Source organism: Maylandia zebra, linkage group LG8 (assembly GCF_041146795.1).
Source record: "Maylandia zebra isolate NMK-2024a linkage group LG8, Mzebra_GT3a, whole genome shotgun sequence".
In the NCBI taxonomy this organism is placed as follows: domain Eukaryota; kingdom Metazoa; phylum Chordata; class Actinopteri; order Cichliformes; family Cichlidae; genus Maylandia; species Maylandia zebra.
Window position 1 is genome coordinate 1,727,678 of NC_135174.1, and position 22,855 is coordinate 1,750,532.

At 43.9% G+C, this 22,855-nt stretch overlaps 2 protein-coding genes across 5 annotated transcripts in view; both read right to left on the reverse strand.

Moving 5' to 3' along the window:
- Positions 1-295: 295 nt before the first annotated feature.
- On the reverse strand, positions 296-14,734 carry rac3b (Rac family small GTPase 3b). Of its 2 annotated transcripts, none has more exons than XM_004570364.6 (6): positions 14,556-14,734; positions 11,171-11,242; positions 10,073-10,190; positions 7,678-7,740; positions 6,926-7,085; positions 296-2,597 (listed from the first exon to the last, which is right to left on the reverse strand). In XM_004570364.6, exons 1-6 carry the CDS (start codon positions 14,588-14,590, stop codon positions 2,467-2,469), a joined length of 579 nt encoding a protein of 192 aa, XP_004570421.1. In that variant the 5' UTR covers positions 14,591-14,734; the 3' UTR covers positions 296-2,466. The 2 variants fall into 2 exon arrangements, with proteins under 2 accessions (XP_004570421.1, XP_076743282.1); XM_076887167.1 differs by lacking the exon at positions 14,556-14,734 and adding an exon at positions 14,320-14,421.
- Positions 14,735-15,417: 683 nt separating this feature from the next.
- Positions 15,418-22,855, reverse strand: part of lrrc45 (leucine rich repeat containing 45) — a 14,440-nt gene continuing 7,002 nt past the window's right edge. For all 3 annotated transcript variants that reach the window (XM_024800080.2, XM_024800081.2, XM_024800082.2), the window contains exons 14-18: positions 22,758-22,850; positions 21,729-21,821; positions 20,817-20,990; positions 16,605-16,752; positions 15,418-16,458 (exon numbers count right to left, since the gene is read on the reverse strand). In XM_024800080.2, the coding sequence (XP_024655848.2) occupies positions 16,259-16,458; positions 16,605-16,752; positions 20,817-20,990; positions 21,729-21,821; positions 22,758-22,850 (708 nt within the window). In that variant the 3' untranslated portion in view covers positions 15,418-16,258. The remainder of the gene's footprint in view (positions 16,459-16,604; positions 16,753-20,816; positions 20,991-21,728; positions 21,822-22,757; positions 22,851-22,855) is intronic.

Consider the following 22,855-nt stretch of genomic DNA (forward strand, 5'->3'; position numbering starts at 1 on the left):
AGCAAAGAAGAACTGAAGCCTGGACGTGTGCTGGAAAGCCTGCTGATGAAGCTGAATAAGAGCCATCATCATCATCTTCAGTCAGAATGATTCGTTTGGTCACTTTGATAAATCTAAACAACTAAAGGTACAGGAACAGTCCGTCTTCTGTTAATATATATGTAAATAATCCTGTAAAAAAAGGACTCGTGCAGCCACTAGCGTTTTCCTCAGTGTTAGTCCACGAAGCACATTTCGATGTGAACCCGAGGGAACGCCTCGCTGTGTGAGGAGGAAATGACGACAGGAAGCAGACTACCTTACATATACATTTGTATTTAGTATACAAAAAATTGAAATATGTCACCACACAGACATGTGAAGTAATAAAAAATAAGACAAACAGTTGAAACAAGTATACAAGTCATCTTACATTACATACGTACATGGCCAATGCATTTCATCATACAACCTCTCCTAAGAGTTACAGTGGGTCAAATAACCAGAGAACTTCCATGCAATAGTAGTAGTTTTTTTTCTTTTGCTGTTTCTCAGCTACATTTCGACACCTTAGCTAGGCAGGACCACACGACATGATTCAACCACACAGCTATGCCAACCAAAGACAGCATAACGGAGCACTGCAGTGCTGCGTCTCGCCACACGGGGGAGACAGACACACAGCAGGCCTGCGACCATACAGAAATGCATTTCATAAAGGTGCAATCTGCACTGTTTGCCATGACGACAAACTCCACAACGATTGGCCCTTTATCGTACACTGTTAGCGACACTTCTAACTTCGACATGAGCAACTATAATCCCTTTAGTTTGAATTGTTTTAGTTTTACGAGCTAAATATTCAGGTACATGTAGATATTCATAACGCATTCCTTTTCTGAGGATTATTCTGTACATGACTGGATGTCACTGATATTCGTGTGTTTTCCTTCCTTTATGTCACAGATTGTTGAAAAGTCTTGTGTTTTACTACAATACAATATGAAATAGTACCAAAAACTGGACACTAAAAAACTTGGCTTAAAACAATACTGTCTCTTATGCACTACCCCAAACTGTCTCACTGACACCGACACATGCCCGCCCACCGTGCACGCACGCAAACACACCTGTCACGCACGCATTCATGTGCTTGTGCACAAACACACACACACACAGTCTAAACAATGGGATAAATTAAGACAGAATATTTTAAGACCCATGCAAGCTCCTCCACTCCCACAGGCAGAACTCAGGCAGCAAGGTTGTACAGCCCCCGTGTGTTTGGCAAGCTCGTCTGTCACATCTTCACAGTTAAGAATAGTTACCCAAAGAAATTGACCAAGATCAGGCGACTGAAGCAAGAACACGCTGGAGGGGCATAGCCAAATAATTCTTCAACTGATCAGAGGATGCTTCTGGAAGCGAGCGAAAGGTTTGCAGGTAGACCTCTAAAGTACAGTTATGAAACAGACAAGCTTTGACTGAAACCTCCAGTTAAACCTTTGTGTCTCACTGAAAATCTCTTTTTTCTCATTGAAAAGTTAAGAACGATGACACGGGCTATGATTATGAGTCTGTGCGTGGCTTTACTGAGATGAAACCCAAGAGGATGAGTTCACGGTTACATGTTTATACTTTGACTGCAGCGCTGATGTGATCGTTTGGCAGGAAATCTGTCCTAACTCGACAGGTTACTGAGAGGATTGAACAAATACAAGCAGTTAGACCATCGTTACAGTCACTGTGCTAGCCAAGAACTACAGGGAGCATCTTGGGCCGTTTGCCCAGTCTGAGGGAAACAGCACAGCCTTTCTCCAATGAGCTGTTTAATAATGAGACGCTGATCTGGCAGTATGGAGCAAACTTGAATACCTTGCCATTTTAAAGAACTTGGTTTGGATCGGGAATAATAAAATGCCAATCAGGACACCCGCCAGTGAACCAAGCTGTCAGAGAGTCTAACTGCTGGTGTTTCTGTCATGTGACCACAGATCTCAGGGGGGACCTCGCTGTGCATACTGTCAGAAATGAGGGCTGAACGAATGAAGGCAGTATTTCTTTTAATGTGCTGATCCTAGATCAGAAGCTGAGGGTAACTTCAGAGCTGAAGGCGTATTCACAGTTCATGTTCTATCTAGTCAACACTGCATTATTTCAAGCAAGCATAGCTGAGAAACAAAAGACTTTGCAGTAAGAAGATAAGAAGTCTTTGTGAGCCCTCGTGGCAACATGACACGTGTCTATGAGTACAAAGCAGTTGGACAGTCATTGTCTTTCACAGAGAACCTATGACCTTACTCTGTAATGGTTAAAAAAACTGGGTTAAATATTGGTCCTACCAATATGATTTTGAAAAAACATCGATATAAAGAAAGCAATCTCAGCAGTGCACACTCACTCTCGCTAGTTTTCTTTCTCATCCTCTCAGAGAAGTAGTGGTTGTTGTTCATGGTGATGTGGTGTAGTGTTAGCAGTGCTTCCTCCTTAGAACATGGTGCATCTCTTCCCCCTCTTCTTCACGGGTGGGGGGCAGAGCACAGCCCGGATGGCCTCGTCAAATACCGTCTTCAGGCCTCGCTGGGTCAGCGCAGAGCACTCCAAGTACTTCACGGCTCCTGAGGACCAGGGAGAGGGCATGATGGGAAAACTCCTGATACGCCCCTCTACATTACCCGACAGAGCACCTAGCACTCACCGAAGGGCCCCACCAGATAACTGTCCATGCAAATACTGAGGAGAGTAAATAAAGCAGGGGTCTCACACTGGAAGGAGCTGAGGGCCACTGCTGGCACTGTCGTCTGAAGGATACTTTTGTGTTCAATTAATACAAAAACAAACATTTCTGAAAATGTTTTGTTTGCTTTTTTTAAATTTCAAATATCATATAGGCCCCAGGGCAGACCCAGGACACGCTGGAGATCTCTCCAGCGTGTCCTGGGAACGCCTCGGTGTCCCCCCGGATAAGCTGGAGGAGGCGGAGGGGGAGGTCTGGGCTTCTCTGCTCGGGCTGCTGCCCCCGCGACCCGGCCCCGGATAGGCAGAAGAAAATGGATGGAAATATTATATAGCAATATCTTAACTAACTGAATCGTTTCATTGAAAGAGCAAATAAACACACTGGTCCTCTGTCTGTCACACACGTTCGTATTGAACAAAATACAAGTGCAAGTGACACATGAGTTCGTGCGAGTGGCCCCCGGGCCGCGAGTTTGAGACCCCTGGAACTATTACAGCAGGTGCGTGATCGTTTTTTCCTCCTTGACACAAGGCGAGTGGAATTCAAATCACAATATAAATATTTCCTAATAATTTTTTATTTTAAATGAAATCGTTTAATCTTGTTTTTAAACACTGTTTATTTTGGGTGTTTAAAAAGAACGTAGCAGATGACACGCTGTCTCTACCCACTGCTAAACACAGCCACAGTTCAACTACTGGGAAGCTGAGCAACATGTACATATAAAAACAAAACAAAGTGATTTACAAATCTCATAAACCAATACTTTATTCACAATAGAACATCTCCAAAAGGTTGCGACAGGAGTATGTCTCCATCTTTGTAGTATCTTTTTCTAACATCTGGAAACAGGAGAGCAGCTGTGGAGTTTCGGGAGAGGAACTTTGTCCCGTTCTTGTCTGACAGAGGATTCTAGCTCAGCAGTCCTGGATCTTCAGTTTGATTTATATCGAGAGAACTCACAACAACACTTGCCTCGAGGAGCTCTTCTCGTCCATCTTTTTCTGAACAGTATGCTGTCATTGGTCCATAATTTGTAGACACAGTTTGGTCCCGCCTACTTCTGAGGAACTCTTTTTGTACCCAGACATGTTACTGACCTGTTGTCATTTAAACTGATTAGTTATAATTATTATTAGTTATAAAAACGCAACAGCAGATGGCCCCGCCCCTCCCTGAGCCTGGTTCTGCTGGAGGTTTCTTCCTGTTAAAGGGGAGTTTTTCCTTCCCACTGTTGCCAAAGTGCTTGCTCATAGGGGTCATATGATTGTTGGGTTTTCTCTGTATGTATTGTTGTAGGGTCGAGCTTACAGTATAAAGCACCTTGAGGTCACTGTTGTTGTGATTTGGAGCGGTCTAAATACAATTAAACTGAATTGAAATTGTTCCTCCAGCTGTTTCCTTTTAGGACCACTGAGTTTTCCAGCCTGCTGTTGCACCTGGCCCAACCTTTTTGAAACATTTGCTGTCATCAGACTCAAAATGAGTCAAGATTCTTCGTGAAATCGTTCAAAATTAAGAGTTTAAAGATTTAACAGGTTTTCTGTGTTCTATTGTGAATACAATAGGGATTTATGAGATTTGCAAATCATTGCATTTTGTTGTTTTTAAAATGATTTTTTTAAAATTGGAGTTAAAAATTACTTTTCTAAACGAGTTGGTCCCTGCACAGAGTGGCACAGATCATTCATAAAAACAATGATGCTGCACAACAACAGTCATACAATCACATGTATGAATCAGTATTACACAATCAAAACAATCATCAACATGCTGGCATGTTGGAACTTCCACAGATCCTTGAATATTACGCTGCTGTATAAACATCTGCTTCTTATCACAGCTTTTAATAATTATATACATACCGATATACAATACAATAATCAGCCATATTTGAATTGATCAAAGTGAATTAAAGGTTTACTACATCATCGGTTTGAGCGCTGCTTTCAGATAAGATTGTTGAAAGCCTTTACAAAGGCCGGAGTAACACTGGATCATCTCCTCAGTAGGACTACAACAATGGAGCAAATAATCTTCATGTGACAAGCACTTCAACTCACTTCACAGAAAACTACAAACGTGGTTATAAAGTGGTCTCTTTCTCCAGCTGTACATACGATTCATGTGCCCACAGCATTTATAGGCTAACATTGCCTTTCCCAGCTATCCTAATACCAGCAGAGGTCTCCAGGTAGTTCTGTCCCTATCTGACATTCTTGGGTCTTTATCCTACAATATGAATTGCTTTGGGTTGACAGTTACTGTAAATTGGCTCTTGAACAGGTGAGATGGATACCAGTGAGCTGAGTATTGAGATGAGGTCAGGACAAAAAGGCACATATGGAAGTCACTCATAGTGACTGACACTGACAGCAGATCGAGTCCAAAGAATTCCTGACTCCTTGTGACTCCCAGTCTAATAGCAACAACATTCCCCAACAGATATCTGGTCACTGTTTTCTCACAGTCACTGTGGTCATGATTTCTAAATCCACGTGTCTTTAACAATCATGTTGGAAAGTTAATAAGCTTCAAAGGTTTATAGAAGGATGTTTCATTGACAGTTGGCTGGAACTGTGTGCAATTCATGGTTCCTCACTTACACAAACATCATTCTCCAATCACGCCTTCGTGCTTCTGCTCGTCAGTGGGGTGTGGGCATGTTCCAGCATTCTGAGGTCGGATGTTCCTCACTTTAGAGGCTGAACTCAAAGCAGCTCTAACCCAAACTAATGGACATGTTTATGTACAGGGGAGGCTGAGCACACCCTCTCCACGTGTGTGTGTGTGTGTGTGTGTGTGTCTGTGTGTGTGTGTGTGTGTGTGTGTGTGTGCACAGAACAAACACAGCGTTATGCATTAATTAGTGAGTGAGCTTAAAAAAGTTGGTAAATGTATTTTTCGTTAGCTGCTTTCAGCCTGAATTAAGTTCTGCTGAGCACCAAGCAGCAGACGGTGGAGACTACAAAGCTGTGGACATGCTACTGCTATGCAGTGAATAATGAGCTCTTATTTTTCTTAAAATGTGACATTTCCCCAGTTTAAACATTGATTTATGTTCTATTATCAGTAAAGTACGAATTCATGAGATCTCTAAATCTACGCAGCCTGTTTTCATTTTCACAACTTTTTAGGAATCGACTTTGTAAAGCGTGTTTCTGTCCACTGTGTCACATGAGCCCTTTCCCACCTACTCGACTCGCGGATCGACTGGTCTTCCATTAGAACCCTCTAGTACCGTGTCGTCATAGCAACGCGTCTGCGCGTCTCGAGACGTAATTAATATGCGACACGAACGCCACAACAAAGGTGGACATCGAAGCAAACACATGCCTGCTACTCGGTCCGTGGCGTTTCGGCACACTCAGAGATCACTGCGTTGTTTTTGTAGCCGTTTCAAAAATGGCGATTTGGACTTTCGTGAACGCTCTCATTACTCGTAACGCTACAGCCAGCCAATCAGTGGCATACAGTCTGATGATGTCACACTTAGTACCTGTTTGGATCACTTGAAATCCAAGCAGGTGCTAAAAACTGGTACCAGGAACTATGACCTAATGGGAAACCCTGAAAACCGTGCCGAGTCGCTCCGTGGAGGTTCTATTGGAGAAGGGCTTTGGTGACCTCGTTTGTAGAAAAACATAAATTTTTTTAAGTAAAAAGTACTTATACTGCATTGTAACAATACTTTACTACAGGGAAAGCTTGTGCATTTGAAAACCTCAGTAAGAGCAAGAATGATCAGTCGAAGTTTATTCAAAAATCACATGTAAGTGTGCTGAGAAGTAGAAGAACCTACTCCGTCCATAAACAGCTGATTTCAGTTTGTCACAAGCATCCGGCCGCTGATGTTTTCACCGTGCAGGCAGGGCTTGGAAAATGATCATCAGGAAACTAATTTCAAAAGCCTTGAGGCGACTTTTGTTGTGATTTGGTAAATAAAATTGAATTGAATTAATTAGCAACTAAAACTGAGTTTACACCTACATAAGTGAGTAAATGTGCCTGGTTATATCCCACCTCTGACTAACCAATATTCTACTTAGTTCCTTCAACCCAGAAAACTGTATATACACTTTTCTTTGGATCAACTGTCACTGGTACCCAATTTAATATGTTACTTACTGAGACAACAGACAAACAGCAATCATTATATATAGCTAAATTAATGTTAGAGAAAAAACGATGCCGTTACAGCCTCACCAATCTCTCTCGCCATGGCCAGGCCCTGCGGGTAGGTGATGGGGGACAGCTTCTTGTCCCGCAGCCTCTCAATGGTGTCCTTGTCATCTCGTAGATCCAGCTTGGTGCCCACCAGAATGATGGGTGTGTTGGGGCAATGGTGTCTCACCTCAGGGTACCACTAGGGCACCACAGGCACCCACACACAGACACAACCACACACAGATGTGTACATATGGATATACAAAAGACAAAGTCAGTGAGAGAGGAGAAAGAGAAGAGTCAGCTGGCGGCGGTGGAAGAACATCATGACCTTTTCCACAGTGACATTCAACAAACTGAGTTGTGGCTACAGAAAACATTGTTATTAAGTTTGAATGAAGGCATGAACACAAGACATCCTCAGGCAAAGAAACCTCCAATCACATCACACGATGGGACAATCCCGTCGGAAACACAGAGACTCTACAGAGGGACCCCAGACCTCGTGAAAAGTGTGATTTCACACGAGAGCGTCTCATGATGCTCAGCAGATCAAACCACAGCCGGCCGTGACGCTCCCTCTGCAGAGTGTTTGCACTCGCTCAGGCCTCAGCCTACAATGTGTGTGTCTGCGCTCCACGTCCTGCTGGAGTATCAAATCCAGACCATTCTAAGCTGAGGACTGAACAGGTGTGATAAACCAGGTGGAGCCAAAGATGTGCCTCCTTGTGGTCAGACTCGGCGTGAAGGGGGAAAAAGGAGGGGGCGGGGTGGACGGTCAGCGTACTGACCTTAGCTCGGACGTTCTCAAAGGAGGCCGGACTGACCAGGGAGAAGCATATCAAGAACACATCCTGGGAGAGAACCAGAGACATCGCTAGTTGAGAGTGAGATCTGTGTGTGTGTGTGTGTGTGTGTGTGTGTGTGTGTGTGTGTGTGTGTGTGTGTGTGTGTGTGTGTGTGTATAAAACCACCACAAGAAATCAGCTTTATTTGAAGTCTTCGACACTTATTAAAAGTTACAACACAAAAGCCTCAAAGAGGCGTGTTTCTGCTTGATATTGTTTGTTCAAAGACATTTTAAGTGTAATAGACCGAGGACATCCAGGACAGACCCCGCCTCTCGCCTTATGGCAGCAGGGATAGGCTCCGACCACTGCAAGCCTAAACTGGATAAGACAGTGGATGAATGTTTGGTGCTTATCTACACAAGAAGTGGTTATCAACATAGTGGGCAAATATACACAGCGGTCCCTCGTTTATCCCGGGAGTTACGTTCTAAAAATAACCCGCGATAGGTGAAATCTCCGAAGTAGGCAGCTTTATTTCTTACAGTTATTACTAGGGGTGGGGAAAAAATCGATACTGTGTAGTATCGTGATATTTTGTTTGCTAATAATGTATCGATACAGGGACAGCAGAAATCGATATTTTGTAACAAAAAAGGTTTTGGTGCTCTGACTTCAGAGCATGTTGATCCTTTTTCTGAGCAAGAATCCTGACACTGTCCAAATGTGTTTAACTTGTTTTATGGCAGCAATAAACATGACAGTTTACTTATTTTAATTTAAGACATGTTTTATTTTAATTAAGTTTAAAACTTTTTTATTTAATGTAAAATTAGATTTTGTTTTAATTTACTTTCAAATTCTTCAGTTGCTGAATGGGCTCCATAGTTTTCATATTGCATAGTTCAGAATAGCTGTAATTGTACCAGATGCATTCAGTTAAGTTGGACTAGACTGTAATACAAACCGTTCAGTTTGTCAACAATAAAACTGAAATGAGAGAAAGACTGAGTGTGAGACTTTGATATTAGATAAAATGAATATTGATAAAGTTTAACTTTATGTACAGAATCTGAATATTGCAATATATTTTTAAAAATATACGAGACTGATTGACAATGGTCTACAGCCAATCAGGACGCAGAACACAATGTGCTGTAATAAAAAAAAAAATCAAAAAGAAAAAAAAAAATCAGTGAAACAGCGAGGCCATGATAGGTGAACCGCGTTATAGCGAGGGAGCACTGTGCATGAAAACCTTCCCTTGAACTGGAGCCCCGCCCACACGTGCGCGGTACTTTGGTAACTGTAGCTTTTCCTCAGTGTTTAGGCTGTTTTTCAGTGTTTTTCATACACAAGTAAATGACGTTTTATGTCAAAATCCCCATTTTTATAAAAACACAGGGCTTCTTAAAGCCCTTCCAGGGTGAACACTTTCAGGAACCATGGTTCTGCTCGTACACTTGGCGAAGGAAAATGATTTCATCTTGGACGTCAAAGGTGTGCGCCGTTATCGCCTCTTTTGATGTCAGACCGTGCTGACCAACGTCTCACCGCCTGTTTTCTCGGCATCGTCATCAGTGTTTGACATCATTTTTTGCTTTTCACGCGGACAGAGATATGAAAGTGAAAATCCCTGTTTGAATCAGTGCCTGTGTGCATAATCGCCTCCCAGATCATCCTTTTGGCCGTTTCCAGGCAGCTTCCACCTGCTATTTCTGGATTGCTCCCTGGAAGTTCTGTTGTGCCCACACTGCACAGGCGGATTTCATCAGACTTCAAATCCAATTCTTTTGCAAACTAACCTGAATTTCACGTGAAGGACTGTCGTTGTTGATGAGAGCTGGCAGTTTGCAGTTACAGAGTCAGCAGCTTTAAAGCTGAACGCTGCATGTTGGAGGAGCCCGCTCATAGTGGAACACCCTGGGGTGTCTGGGGGAGAACATTCAGCAGATCTATCCTGTGCCAGTGCACAATGCAGTGAAAATGGTGGCATTTTTTTGCTCACTAACTGGATAACCTGCCACAACAATCACGATGACGGACTGCCAGAGTTCCAGCATGCATTGCAGATGGGGAAGGGAAGCAGTTGCTAATCTTGAATGGGAGATCGCAGAACAGCCTTTTCCTCACACCCTGTTAGCCATCTGAACTGGTGAGTGTAGTTTGGACTTCTTGAAATATTGGCATAATCATTAATTTAAGGCATACAGTTTTCATATTGAACGGATAAACTGATAAATGCTGGGGTCTACAAAGCATTACAGCAACCTTCGTACATTAACCACCTTCCATTTCATTCTCTTACTCGTTCATCTAAACAGGTCACACAGGAAGCTCGGTTCAGTCACGTATCTGTGGCATGCTGTGAGTGTGTGGGAGGAAAGAGTAGGAATACCGTCTGTGGGTAAGACAGTGGTCTGAGCCTGTCGTAGTCCTCCTGTCCTGCTGTATCCCACAGACCCAGATTCACTGGTTTCCCATCCACCATCACATTGGCAGAGTAGTTGTCAAAGCTGCAGGGAATTGGACAGCACACTGAGTAAAAAGCAGCTGAGACTACTGACAACAGTAGTGCGATTACTCCTAAACAACACTTTGCAGAACTACATGACCGCCTAGATAAGGGTTGGTAAATATTTAAGGAAGCTTTTTCTCCTCCAAGTCTACTTTTTGGTGTTGCATTACTATATTTGATAAAAGCTTTTAAAAGAGGGAATGAAATTTAAGGGACAGCAAACAGTCCAGTCCGGAGCTGAACTGGGAGTTCCTCATTCAGCCCAGTGCTCACTGGGCTCTCAGGTATCAGGTTCTTCTGCTGCGGATGGGTCCAGCACTTTGAAACTGAATTACTCTACTAACTCTAATTTGATATGAACTGGTTTCCAACCTATGGGATATATGCTGCTCATATTAAAGAGCCACCTGCCAGTTGGTTTAACACGACTGAGGTGAGATGCAGATATTTGAAAAACAGGATTTAAGGGAACTTTCTGGGCTTGGCACAGTTGTCATGATTATTTTGTTATGCTGGTTTAAAAGTGTAACATTTGTGTCACGACGTAGCTGATAAACACTGAAATATCTTAACAGCTTAAAATTTGAAAAGTTAAAAAACATTAAGGAGTATACATAACATCAGTCTGTTTGATTTGCAATATTAAATATATAAATACTACAAATATCATCCATCGATAAGCATGGATAGTTTCTCGGTGTACAGAACTGTGCAGGAGTTTGCAGCACATTCACAGCTCGCTGAATGAGCGATATCTTTTATTTTATCTGATTTCATTTGACATTCATTCGTCTCTTTTCTGTGTTCTCTTTCTTGTCAACTAAGTTCTTGCAGGAGAACAGCTGTATTATTATTATAATTATTATTAAATCCTTTGTGTGAAACCTTTAGACAGCACAGTGTCTTTGACAGAGCGCTCAGCCCTACAGCGTTACATGGTGGTATTGTGAGAGCATGAGGAGTGTTCGGGTTACTCACACAGTGGGGATGTATTCACCGGGGAAGGCATTGGTGGTGTAACTAATCAGCAGACAGGTCTTACCCACAGCCCTGAGGAAGTGACAGCAGAGGATCCAAAATTAGGCTGCAGCTCCACTCTCATACAAACCTGAGCGTAAACAGGCCACATGCATGTGTGAGCACAATGGAGGCCTCTATCCCCTTTCAGCTGAGTGCCACACAGACATTGGCCTACATACATGTTGCCTAGGGACACAGTAGCCTTCTATGGTAGCCACACACACACACACACACACACACACACACACGCACACACACACATCCTTGTGGGGACATCTCATGGACATAATGCAACCATCAAAGATGAATGCCTGACCCTGACCATAACCTAATGTAACCCTGACACTAGAACGAGTAAAACCACATTTTGAGTCTCAGAAACGCCTTCAGACTCGTGGGGGATTTTGGTCCCCACGAGTATAGTAAGCCTCCAATTTTTGGTCCCCACAAAGATGTTCATACCTGTCCACACACAGTTACTCGCAGACATAGCCCACCTCTCCTCTGCTCACAGGCCAACAGCACCCCTCCGACTCGAGCCACTCGATGCTACTGGTGGCGGCATGGATGAGTATTGGCTGGCTGCTCATGCATGACTCATGAGCGATTCTGTGTGCTCGTCTCCACAGACGTGACCAACAGCAGTGACACGCGGTGGCAAAATGTGTGACTGATATAAAAGTGATTTGAGGTCAGTGGGACTCTGTTTGGTCAGAAGGGAAACGCTGACACTTACAGCTGCTTCATTAGTCAGTTTCAATGATTACGACTATTCTTCAGAAGATCGAGTGGCTCATCTACTGATCTGAACACTGGTGGTGTGATCCCCAGCTCATCCAGGCTGTCCTTGGGCAGCACACAAAACCCAAAGATCTGTGTGACTGTGTCACAGATACAAGAGCTTAGAGGCCACAGAGTAAGAACTGCATAAATAAGGAAGTAGTTAGGGCTGAAGATGCTAAAATGCTTGCTGGGAGGGACCAACATGGCCAGGGTTAGAAATGAGTCCATCAAAGGGTAAGCTCAGGCCCCGCAGTTCTTTTCTAAAAATCAGACGTGGCTTTGATATGCAAGCAGATTTTAGGTCCTTCAAGTGAAAATGAAATGATGCTTCAGAATAACTACCCGCCGTGCAGGAGAGAAAGCATGCAGGAGCAGACAACATGCGAAGTTCAAAACCAGGACTTTCTTGCTGTGAGGCAGCAGTGCTAACCACTGTACCACCGTGACACCCACTCAGGTGGAGATGTCAAGCAGAACCCGTCTCCTGGAAAATGTGCAAAGCCTTTGCTTTCACTTCCAGACCTCTGGACTCACACAGTACGTCTCTCAATCACACCTGTTTCACTCAAAACACACAAATGGTTCAGATTTGCTCTGCGTCGCACAAGCTGAAGCTGTAAGATGTACACGCTTCAACTTCAACTCAGTTTTATTTATGTAGCACCAAAACACAACAGAACAAGGTAAAACCCTGCAATAATACAAAAGTCACACATGAGTGAGTTTAAATGTCTCCAAACAGATCCGCAGGAACAGGAAGTTGAAACAACTGCAGGGAAACAGAGATGCTGTTACACAAACACACACAGTGCTACACGTGCAGATGTACAGCAGTGAATGCACAGGTGCTGGTAATACCACATCCCTGCTCCGAGTGTGAAGCTGGCCCACGACCCCGACACTGAAGCTGCGAACCTGCTGTCCTTCACTTCATTACGTCCCTGCGTGCTACTGTCAGCGTGGGTCAAGTAACGTGAACGGCACCAGGTAACAATCTGAAGACACCAAACACACAGCTAGCAGCATCTGTACAGTCTGTATTAAAGCTGTTTGTGGCAGCTGACGAGAAAAACACACATTTTTATATCCCGCCCACCTCATAAACAGCCTCATCGCACATAACAGCAGGTTCCTGTTAGAAACAGCTTTCTGAGCCCTGCGGTGGTCTCAACAACACTGTCAGGGGCTGTGTGCGACATTTAAAGTCAGTGGATTCCAACCACAGACTGCATAACAAAGATGCAAGTATCCACCGCAGGGTCACGCTGTCACTGTCACGCTGTCGCTCTTTGAATCCTCACATTAGCCGGGCACGGCGGCTCAGTAGCAGACCCAGGTGTATTCTTCCTGGTGACTGCAGTGTGATGTCATCAGTATAACTTGACACCTTGGAGGTGAGACTAGATTAAACTGCTGAGCATCATTTCCACAGAGACTTTGGTGAAACTGGAGGTCTTTTCCTGGTGGCCATTAGAAGTAATGCATCTCTAAGGTGCCATTGCTTTTCACACCCAGAAGCTACTGCCATCTTTACTTACAGTCTGTGCTTCTAAAATGAAAAAAAGACTATTTAAAGATTTTTTAAATGACATTTATATAATTTTGCTGCATTTTTTTTTAAAAAACAACTTTTGCTACAAATCCAAGACAGCCCGTTTCTCTACAAGTCAAAGACTCACACTTGTGCAGACTGTGGCACATTTAGCTCAGTGCAGATGATCTGGTCAGAAAGAGCCATAAAACCAGTGCAGCTGTTCGGAAATATCCGGCTAAGCCCTCGAGGTTAAAAATTCAGCAACTGGACGATGTTTTAAAAGTTGCTGAATGCGTGTTAAAGAAGTGTGATCTCAGTAATGACCAATAAGAAGTGAGACTAGGACTCCTGCAGGGATCGAGCGGCCCCAGCTCCCTCTGGAGGCAGGCGAGGGCTTCTCGACTTGAAAGGTAAACTGAGCTCGTAGGTTGGACGGCTCCGTGTGTCTGCACACAGCACCGTGCTGTAAACACAGTGTGTGCAGACAGCAGCACTCAGCATTCTTTTATTTTCCCATTTTGCCTTTGATGATAAAAAAGACCTTTGGCCGCTCCTGATGTTTGTAAGAACTGATAGGAGTGCCGGTGGCTTTAATCAGCGACCACTAATCATATTAGCATTTCCAAACGGCGCGGCGCACTCTCGCAGCAGACTTCAGTGCACATGCCGCTGGGTGGGATCTGGATGCAGTAGGAGCAGAATTAGGGCAGCGGGGCCTGCTGCTTGCCACTGACAGGGCCACAAATTCCTTAGCGTGCATCAGCACTTCAGCCCGCCTTCAATGGCCTACCAGGCGTGTAGGTGTTCCCGCAGCATCTCGATGCTCGGCTCCTGCCTTTGCGCTGGATGAAGACGTGATCACATGCAGATGCCCGTGGAGCTGTATCTGAGAAAGAGAGGCGGCCGACGGATCGCCGAGCCCCAGCCCCTTTTCACTACATAGCATCCTCCCATCATCCATCCATCAGTGGATGCATCACTGAACCCCACATGACAAATGTGCCGTTTCTGTGAGCGTGCTCTTACCCGTCGCCGACCACCACACACTTAATCGCCTGCATTTGGACAGCAGCTGGAGGCTTTCAGGGAGCCGGCGCTGGGAGTTCACCGATCCGACAGTAAGCGCTGAGGTCTCGTACGAGAACAGCGGGCCAGTCCGCTCAGCGATGGAGCCGCAGTGAAAAGGGTCGATGACGAGCAGTTACGACAGTCTCCGAGAAGTGCCGAGCGTTCTTAAAGGGACAGAGGCGGAACAGAAGAACGCCAGTAGACGAAGAGATGGCTCGCTCCGATCACTTCCGCCATCGCTACATGCTACCAGCGATGCTGCTTACGTTACATCGACAACGTTAAGTTATAAAGACAGCTAGTACAGGGCGATCCACGTGACTGAGCACAACGATATTTAGTTTAACCCGTCGGACGGTCCCGAGCTAAGCCTCGTGAGACGCACAAGTTGTTGTGTGTTCGCTGCCTTCAGACATATTCAGAAACGCAGACCAGAAACGTACTTAATCGCCAGATTGTGGAAACGTTTAGAATCGATCATATTCGATATACTCGATCCAAAAGAAATTTGTCTTGAACAAGTTTCCTTGTTGAAAGTGGAAACTTTCAATTGATGAAAGTTTCAACGCATTAAAAAGAAATCTTAAAGGACCCGATCCCCTGGATATGAATTTCAGCAGCGCAGCAGCTTTACGTTAAAGCTCCACAAGCTTGTGCCTGAACCATCTTGGCAGTTAATGATCTTTGGCTTCAGTTTCAATACTAGTGACCTCATGCATCCCCACCCCAACAACACGCCACACCATCACTACTGTAACCTTATCTGTTAGAATAATCCAGATCAAGCACAATGCATTAACACAAAACAACGCAACGCTGGTTTGTCACTGATAGCAGACCTGAAACACAACAGCTTTATTTGGACTTTCATTATAAAATGTAAAAACAGCAGGTGTCCTGCTCTGCATCAGTGTCTACTCTGTAGTATACAATATTAAGGCATATCTGAACCAAATATCATTTTGACTGTAAACATGTACGTTTACTCAAACTGGATAAATGTGGCAGAAATGACGCTGGCTTGCAGTGAAAGCTAAGTACAGTTTATCACGTGTACTGTGTGAGCGAAGGACATAAAAATGGAAATTTATGACACAAGACCAGGTTCTGATCACAGGACTCCTTCAGCAGCGCTGACCTTCACATGTGGAAGGTCATAGTCACCATGTGCTGGATGTGTGTGAACAGCTGTGTGACTGTGAAACATCTGCAGATGTTTGATGGCTGCCTTGCAGCCTCTGGACTGTTAGAAGTTTTTGAAATCGGTATTTATTCAGACAGCTCTCTCTTCTTCCCCTCAGCCACTGTAAATCCATTCGCTCCATCATTCAGTGAAGCCATAGTTCCTTTTACAAATGCACAGCCGATTCTTATTTTTCATCATGTGAAAACCTTGTTGCTTTCTACTACACTCACTGGAACATGTGGAAAGTGTTGGCACTTAAAGTGCGCTGTGTATTTATTAAAAGTAGCAATAAAAAAAAGAAAGTAGCACACCATTGAACTGAGCACGTCCTGATGAGATTTGTCATTTTTAACATTATGTTAGGTATGGTTATTATTTGCTGAGCACTGATCGTCCACGTCAGAATATTCTTCAGCTCTGTGGAGCTATGCCTGGTCCTGCCCAGTGCGGGAGCCCTGAGAGAGGCCCTGCTGGCTCATTTCTGGAGGCTGCTGTGGTGTCCCAGAGGAGAACCGTGAATGTACGAGAGGACGGCACTCTGCAAATAGCTGGCTCTGTTGGCCTCATCCTCCCTAATCCTATGGATCTCTGCCTCCTTCAGCCGCAGCTTCTCCAACATGGAAGACATCTCGCTCTCTTTGTCCAGAAGAGCCTCCCTGTGGTTACTACTCAGCACTACAAGAGGGCAAACCAGAGAGAGAACAGCATGAAAGAGAGCAGCACAGAATCAAGTCACACTGTTGCTTCCAGACAGTCCTGGCACAAAGACGCAAAGTTTATGTAAAGTTTAAAAGTAACCGGAACAAAAGCGGACGGCGAACCTTTAAGCTCTCTTTCCAGAGCGCTGATCTTTTCTTTAAGTGCTCCCTGTGCCGTCCTCTCTGCCTGGAGATGTCCAATCTGCTCCTGCAGCTCCACCCTCACCCGGCTCACCTCAGCCACCTTCTCCTGGTCTTTGCAGCACAGCTCCTGTAAGAGCACAGCACCCCTCATTTATCACTTCAGATTAGGCCAATTTACTTCAGCGTTTCAGGCTCTGACAGTAACTGTTCGAGTCAGTGTACAGATTTGTCCCTGCTCCAACATCTTTAATTCAATTCAATTTCAGTTATTTCTCTTTTTAGATTTTATTTAAATTTTAGAACAATTCAAAGCCAATGAAAAAATTCTTTCTATGTGTGGAAACAACTTCTCTTCCACAGCTCTTGGTGCTGCATTCTGGATTCAGGACAAGGAATCAGTCAGAAATCTTTTCTTTATTTTCAGCTCCACTGCGAGTCAGGAGCTTCCCTACTTTAGACAGTGCTGTTCAGATGAAAGAAGGCAGACTGTTTACTGTTACAGGACAAAAGTTCCTGCAGGCTTCTTCACAGTGTCACTGGAGGTCCACGTCACAGTGTTTACAGACCACATGCCTCTGAAACGGACTCATGAATGAATATAAGTAGCACTTTGCTGATAGGTTACTTTCATTCATTCATAAGCACGGTGGTGCAGTGGTTAGCGCTGCTGCCTCACAGAGTTCGATTCTACCTCCTGGCCGGGCCTTTCTGTGTGGAGCAGGGGTCTCGAACTCCAGGCCTCGAGGGCCGGTGTCCTGCAGCTTTTAGATGTGTCCTCGATCCAACACAGCTGATTTAAATGGCTAAATGACCTCAACATGTCCAGAAGTTCTCCAGAGGCCTGGTAATGAACTCATCATTAGATTCAGGCGTGTTGACCCAGGGTGAGATCTAAAACCTGCAGGACACCAGCCCTCGATGCCTGGAGTTCAACACCCCTATATGTGGCCTTTGGTTCGGTCTGCTACATCAGTCACCAGCCTGCACAGATGCTTGGCTGTATGCAGCCAACACTATGGTAGCTGTGCTTTCAGGGCTGCTCCTGTCTTCTGGTTTCCTGTTGACACAAGCTAGCTGTATATCTAGCATCACCGAGGTTTACTGCCTACAAAGAAATGAAGGAGACAAAATCATAACATTGATGTATCATTTATGGAGCTATGCTCGGGTATTAAAGTAGGTGCAATGGTCCAGAATGGCAATTTTGGTGTAGATGTCCAAACATGGTGGTTGCAGTGCTTCAGCATCAAGCTAGCACTGCAGCAGAGGAGTGTGCATGAAGGCAGAGCAAATCAGTCAAGATAGCTTGTGTTAGATCAAATCAAAGAGCAGTAAACCTCAGAGCAGCAGCGGCACAGGTCAGCTGATCACAGCCTGCAGACAAAGAAGACCTGCTGCAGCTCACAACAGCAACATGGAGCCAGTACTGCCAGTCTTTGACCCCGACTGGACTCGTTAGGGCTGGGTATCATCACTGATTTCTAGAATCGATTCGATCCACGATTCGATTCAATTCTATTCTATTGGAATCGGGGAAATTTTGCCTCAGACAGTCAGAAATATTATAATCCAGGTCATGCATCAGTACATTTCCATGTTTTTATATCTATCAAAAGAAAGCTGACACTTGTGAGACTTTATCAAAGGTGTGAGCATCACAGCAGAGGCCTTTGTGTCAAAGTGACTGAGGATAAAACACAGAAAAGCATGAAGGAGATTTTCCTGGCCTGGTTTTTTATAGCCGATGACCGTAAAATATTCTGCAGTAGATCAAAAACGAAAGAAAACCATTAATCAACATATGAACATAGGGCTGCTCGATTATGGCAAAAATGATAATCACGATTATTTTCACTGAAATTGAGATCTCGATTATTTGACGATATTTATTTAACCCTTTAAGACCTACCATAGAACCAAGTCCGCCAGAGCTTATATTATTTTTTTACATGTTGTAGAGCCATTTGTGGGAGCATTTCAAGTTGCTATACAACTGTTATAGCCCATATCTTAATAATATGTCTGCATTAAGTCCATAGTAACTACATTAATTGCAAAAAAGTGCAATAAACTACAAAAAAATTGAAAATCGTTTTTGTTTTTTTTTACATATATTTCTACTTGGAGAAATTTAAGAGGTTTATCCCTCAAAACTTTAAATACAAAAAAGTTGCAAAAAATAGTTTACAACAACAGGAAATTTATTTTGAGTGTCTTCATAGTTTTATTTTGGAGATACAGCAATTTTTATATACTGCAGGAAAAACGAAAAAACAATCCTATGATGCAAATTTGCAAAGAAAACAGCAGGTGCATCAAAATAAACTATTTCCAGCTGTGGAATTCGAGTTCTAAGCATCCCAGCAACTATTCAGAAAAGTCAAACATGACTTATAAAAACACCAGTATAGGCTTTTAAGGCCTACAAGTAAAAAACTACATTTTCCGCAAAAATGACATCACTTCCGGTTTCAGACAGGAAATGGCGGACATGAGATAGTTCGTGTTGATGTCTGTTTCACTGTGGGAAGTGTTACGAACAGCTGATCGGATCGGCAAAGCGTGTTTCTGGAATATTATGTTTTTGTTCCTGCAAGAGCTTTTTATGCAATTTTTGCAAAGCTATATGTGGAAGGAAACTGTGACCGAGGACAAGCTGATGGCATCAGATGTAAGTACAACTCCTCCGGTTTCATATGCAAAACAAATTATTGCGCTAGCTTACACGGTTCCGGTTCTACAGGGATTTAAAAATAGTTACACAACACGGAGCGTGCTGCTCTGACCGGCTTTAAAGGGTTAACAATGACTTTAAAAAATAATATAAAATAGTGTGCAACACCACTGAAGTTTTTTTTTTACCTCTTTTCAATCAGCGGCAGTCACTCTCCAAATAACTTCTGCTTAGCTTTCCGAGCTTCCCTCGGGTCCTCTTAATCAGCGGTCTCCAACCTTTTTTGCGCCACGGACCGGTTTATGCAATATTTTCACGGACCGGCCTTTAAGGTGTCGCGGATAAATGAGGGAGGGGCTAATAATCGGCTCAGTCATTTTTAATGATCGTTGAAAGCCCAGATCGTAATCGTGATTAAAATTCGATTAATTGAGCAGCCCTATATGAACATGACCTGATGCTGCTGACGTGAAGCAGAGCAAAGTTACAGCAGTTTTATTACAGACACAGCTGAGCGTTTTGCAATTTTGCATAATTTTAAATAAGTTCAGGAGCCCATGGAAGAGCAGAAATGAGGCTTTCTTGTCGGAAGTAAGTAAAAGGAAAAAAAAAACAGCCTGTAAACAACTTGTGCAATAAGCAAACGAATAATGCAGAAAACAGCTTTTTAGACGGGAAACTACAGACAGAGAGAGAGAGAGAGAGAGAGCTGTGCATGAAGTGAGATTTTATCCTGGTGGAAGCAAAACAGCAAAAGTCCGAGTTGTTGTCGTTTATGTGAAGCGTAGTTTGGATCTTCTTTTGCTGCTGGTTCGGTCAATATTGTTTGGAGAGAGATCAAACTAACAGCTTTAGAATCAGCTCAAAAAGGGCGTGAACACAAAGCTCGACCCGCCGAAACATCAGAATCAGCGAGCTGTCGGCTTTCAGCCCCGACCGTGCCGTCGGTGAGAAAGTCACATCGCGTTTACGTCTCTGTGCAGAAGCCTGTTCCTGCTCTCATTCACTGTTTTAGCTGTTTGGTGGTTGAAATGTTGTGAGGTTTAACCTGAGATTCTGGCGTTTCGGGCAAAAATAAATTTATATTTAAAAATTGATTCAGGATTTTAATGAATTGATATCACGTTATCCAAGCCAGAATCGATTTTAATCGATGAATCGATTATAAAGACCCACCTCTAGTGCTCATTTCTCTGTTTAGATGTGGAGGCAGAGGTTTTACTTTTATGTGCTAATATTATTTGATTGTAATGATAACAGAGCATGAGCTTCAGTTAGCTCTCCACAAAAGCATCTGGCATGTCCTACTCTGAGTACGTTTCAGAGCCTGTACTGTTTCACTGTTACTGAGTAACGTTTAACACAAGTATGGAAACACTGTGTGTACTTTAGCCACCTCTGCTGGTGGGAGTTAGAGGTGTGGCAGCTGAAACCTGTTCTAGGCCCAAACTCTGCTGTAGATACAGGAGCTACAGTGGGAGTGGTGTTTGTACAACAGGCAGCTGGTGCATCCTGACCTGCTGCAGCTCCTCTATCCTGCGTCGTAGTCCGTCCATCTCGATGCTCTGCTGGCTGTTCTTGGCCTGCAGCTCAGAGATGGTCTGTTTCTGCTGGGAACAGTGCAGCTGGACCTCCTGCAGGGATGAACGCACCGAGCGCAGCTTCTCCTCCAAGGACGACGCGTGCTCCTGCTGCTCAGAGGAATCAACACAGAAGGAAATGCTGTGGAGGGTCTTTCTCAGGTATTAGAGTCCAGCTATTACAGGTGACAGTGCTTTTTAACATTAGGGAAACTTACAATATGATGCAATCCCAATACGTTGCCCATATTGATTTTCTGATCAGTTGTGTGATAAACCAACAAATCTGTGTAACTAAAGGAGAGAGCGTTTATTCTACAGAGGAGCCTGTGGAGTCAGTTTGCCTCCCCAGGTTTCTTTGTCTTTGCCACTTCAGCGAGCTTGTGCTCACTGTACGTCAAAATATTCATATATTAAATAAAATATAGTGCAGTTTGCATTTAACCCATTCATGAGGAATGATCACGTGGAGCAATGATTCATTCGTCTCTGCCTGATGCTGTGACTGCAGGGTCACTGCAGGTCAAAGCAAAAAGACGTTTTTACTCAGCTTAGAACATTTTCATTAATTTAAGGACTGAGGTCATTTTAAGGATGATTTAGATTTAGAGATTCACTCACACACACACACACACACACTGACAGCATGATGACAGTTGGGTCGGTGGGGTTCAGCCACGCTCTGCTTTTCCTCAGAGCTCTGAGTAAATGACTCGTCCTGCTAGTCAAAGACAAAGTGGTGGGTGGGGAAAGAAAAGTACGGCCACCGGAGTGGAGATGCTCGTTCTCCACTCACCACCTTTGAAAACTTAGGTTGTGAGTCGGTAAGTGACCAAAGTTTGAACTCACCTCTTCCAAACGCACTTGGGCTCGCACTCTTCCCAGCTCCTCCTCTGCCTGGGCCCTTTCTGCCACAAACGCTGCTTTAGCTTTACTCAGTTCCTGGAACAGATGAGACGACAGATTATCATGAGAAACACATTCGGGGTGATTCGTTAACTCCCACTCTGGGTGTAGGATTAAGAGTTCCACTTCACTGTCATTCATTCTGTAGAAATGCTCCCAGATTACAGGGAAACTGTTTTATTAAACTGTGTGCAGCAGCTGTGGTTTTATCATTGTCCTCTGCAGTACCAAGGTGTACCATGCTCTCTACAGTCACCTTCAGTTTGGCCTGATAACTGGGAAATTCCCTGGTGCCAAAGAGATGTTTGCTTGTGGATTTGAATAACTGTCTGGAATATACAGTTAGGGAAAGTTGACCCTTCAATCCTTAAATAAACAGAGACTCACTGAACCTTAAATATAGTAAAGAAACAAAATTAAATTCAGGCTCTGTGTTAAAGCTCGTACATCCCTGGATGTGTCACTACTTCAGGTAATGTATATATCTTCCATTCACAATATGACAGATCAAAATCAGAGACACTCCAGTTTTGGATCCGTTCGATACTGTCGACCATAATATCCTATTAGAGCGATTAGAACATGCTGTAGGTATTACAGGTACTGCACTGCAGTGGTTTGTATCATATCTATCTAATAGACTCCAGTTTGTGCATGTAAATGGAGAGTCCTCTTCACACACTGAGGTTAATTATGGAGTTCCACAGGGTTCAGTGCTAGGACCAATTCTGTTTACATTATACATGCTTCCCTTAGGCAGCATCATTAGAAGACATAGCATACATTTACACTGCTATGCAGATGACACCCAGCTCTATCTGTCCATGAAGCCAGATGATACAAGAGTGTATCTTATGTGGTATGCCAAGTTCCTCCGTCACAGATTTGGGCGATGTAACACGCATCCCTTTGATTGTGGTAAACATAAATACTTGTATGTTGCGTTGCAGTTAGAGTGGTGCGAGCTCGGACCTCCTCCAGTTGTATCCGCTGTCCCTCCAGTTTGAAAATGCGATCCTGCAGGGCCCGCTCACTTTCTTCCAGATGTCGGTTTATATGCTCCACCTTCA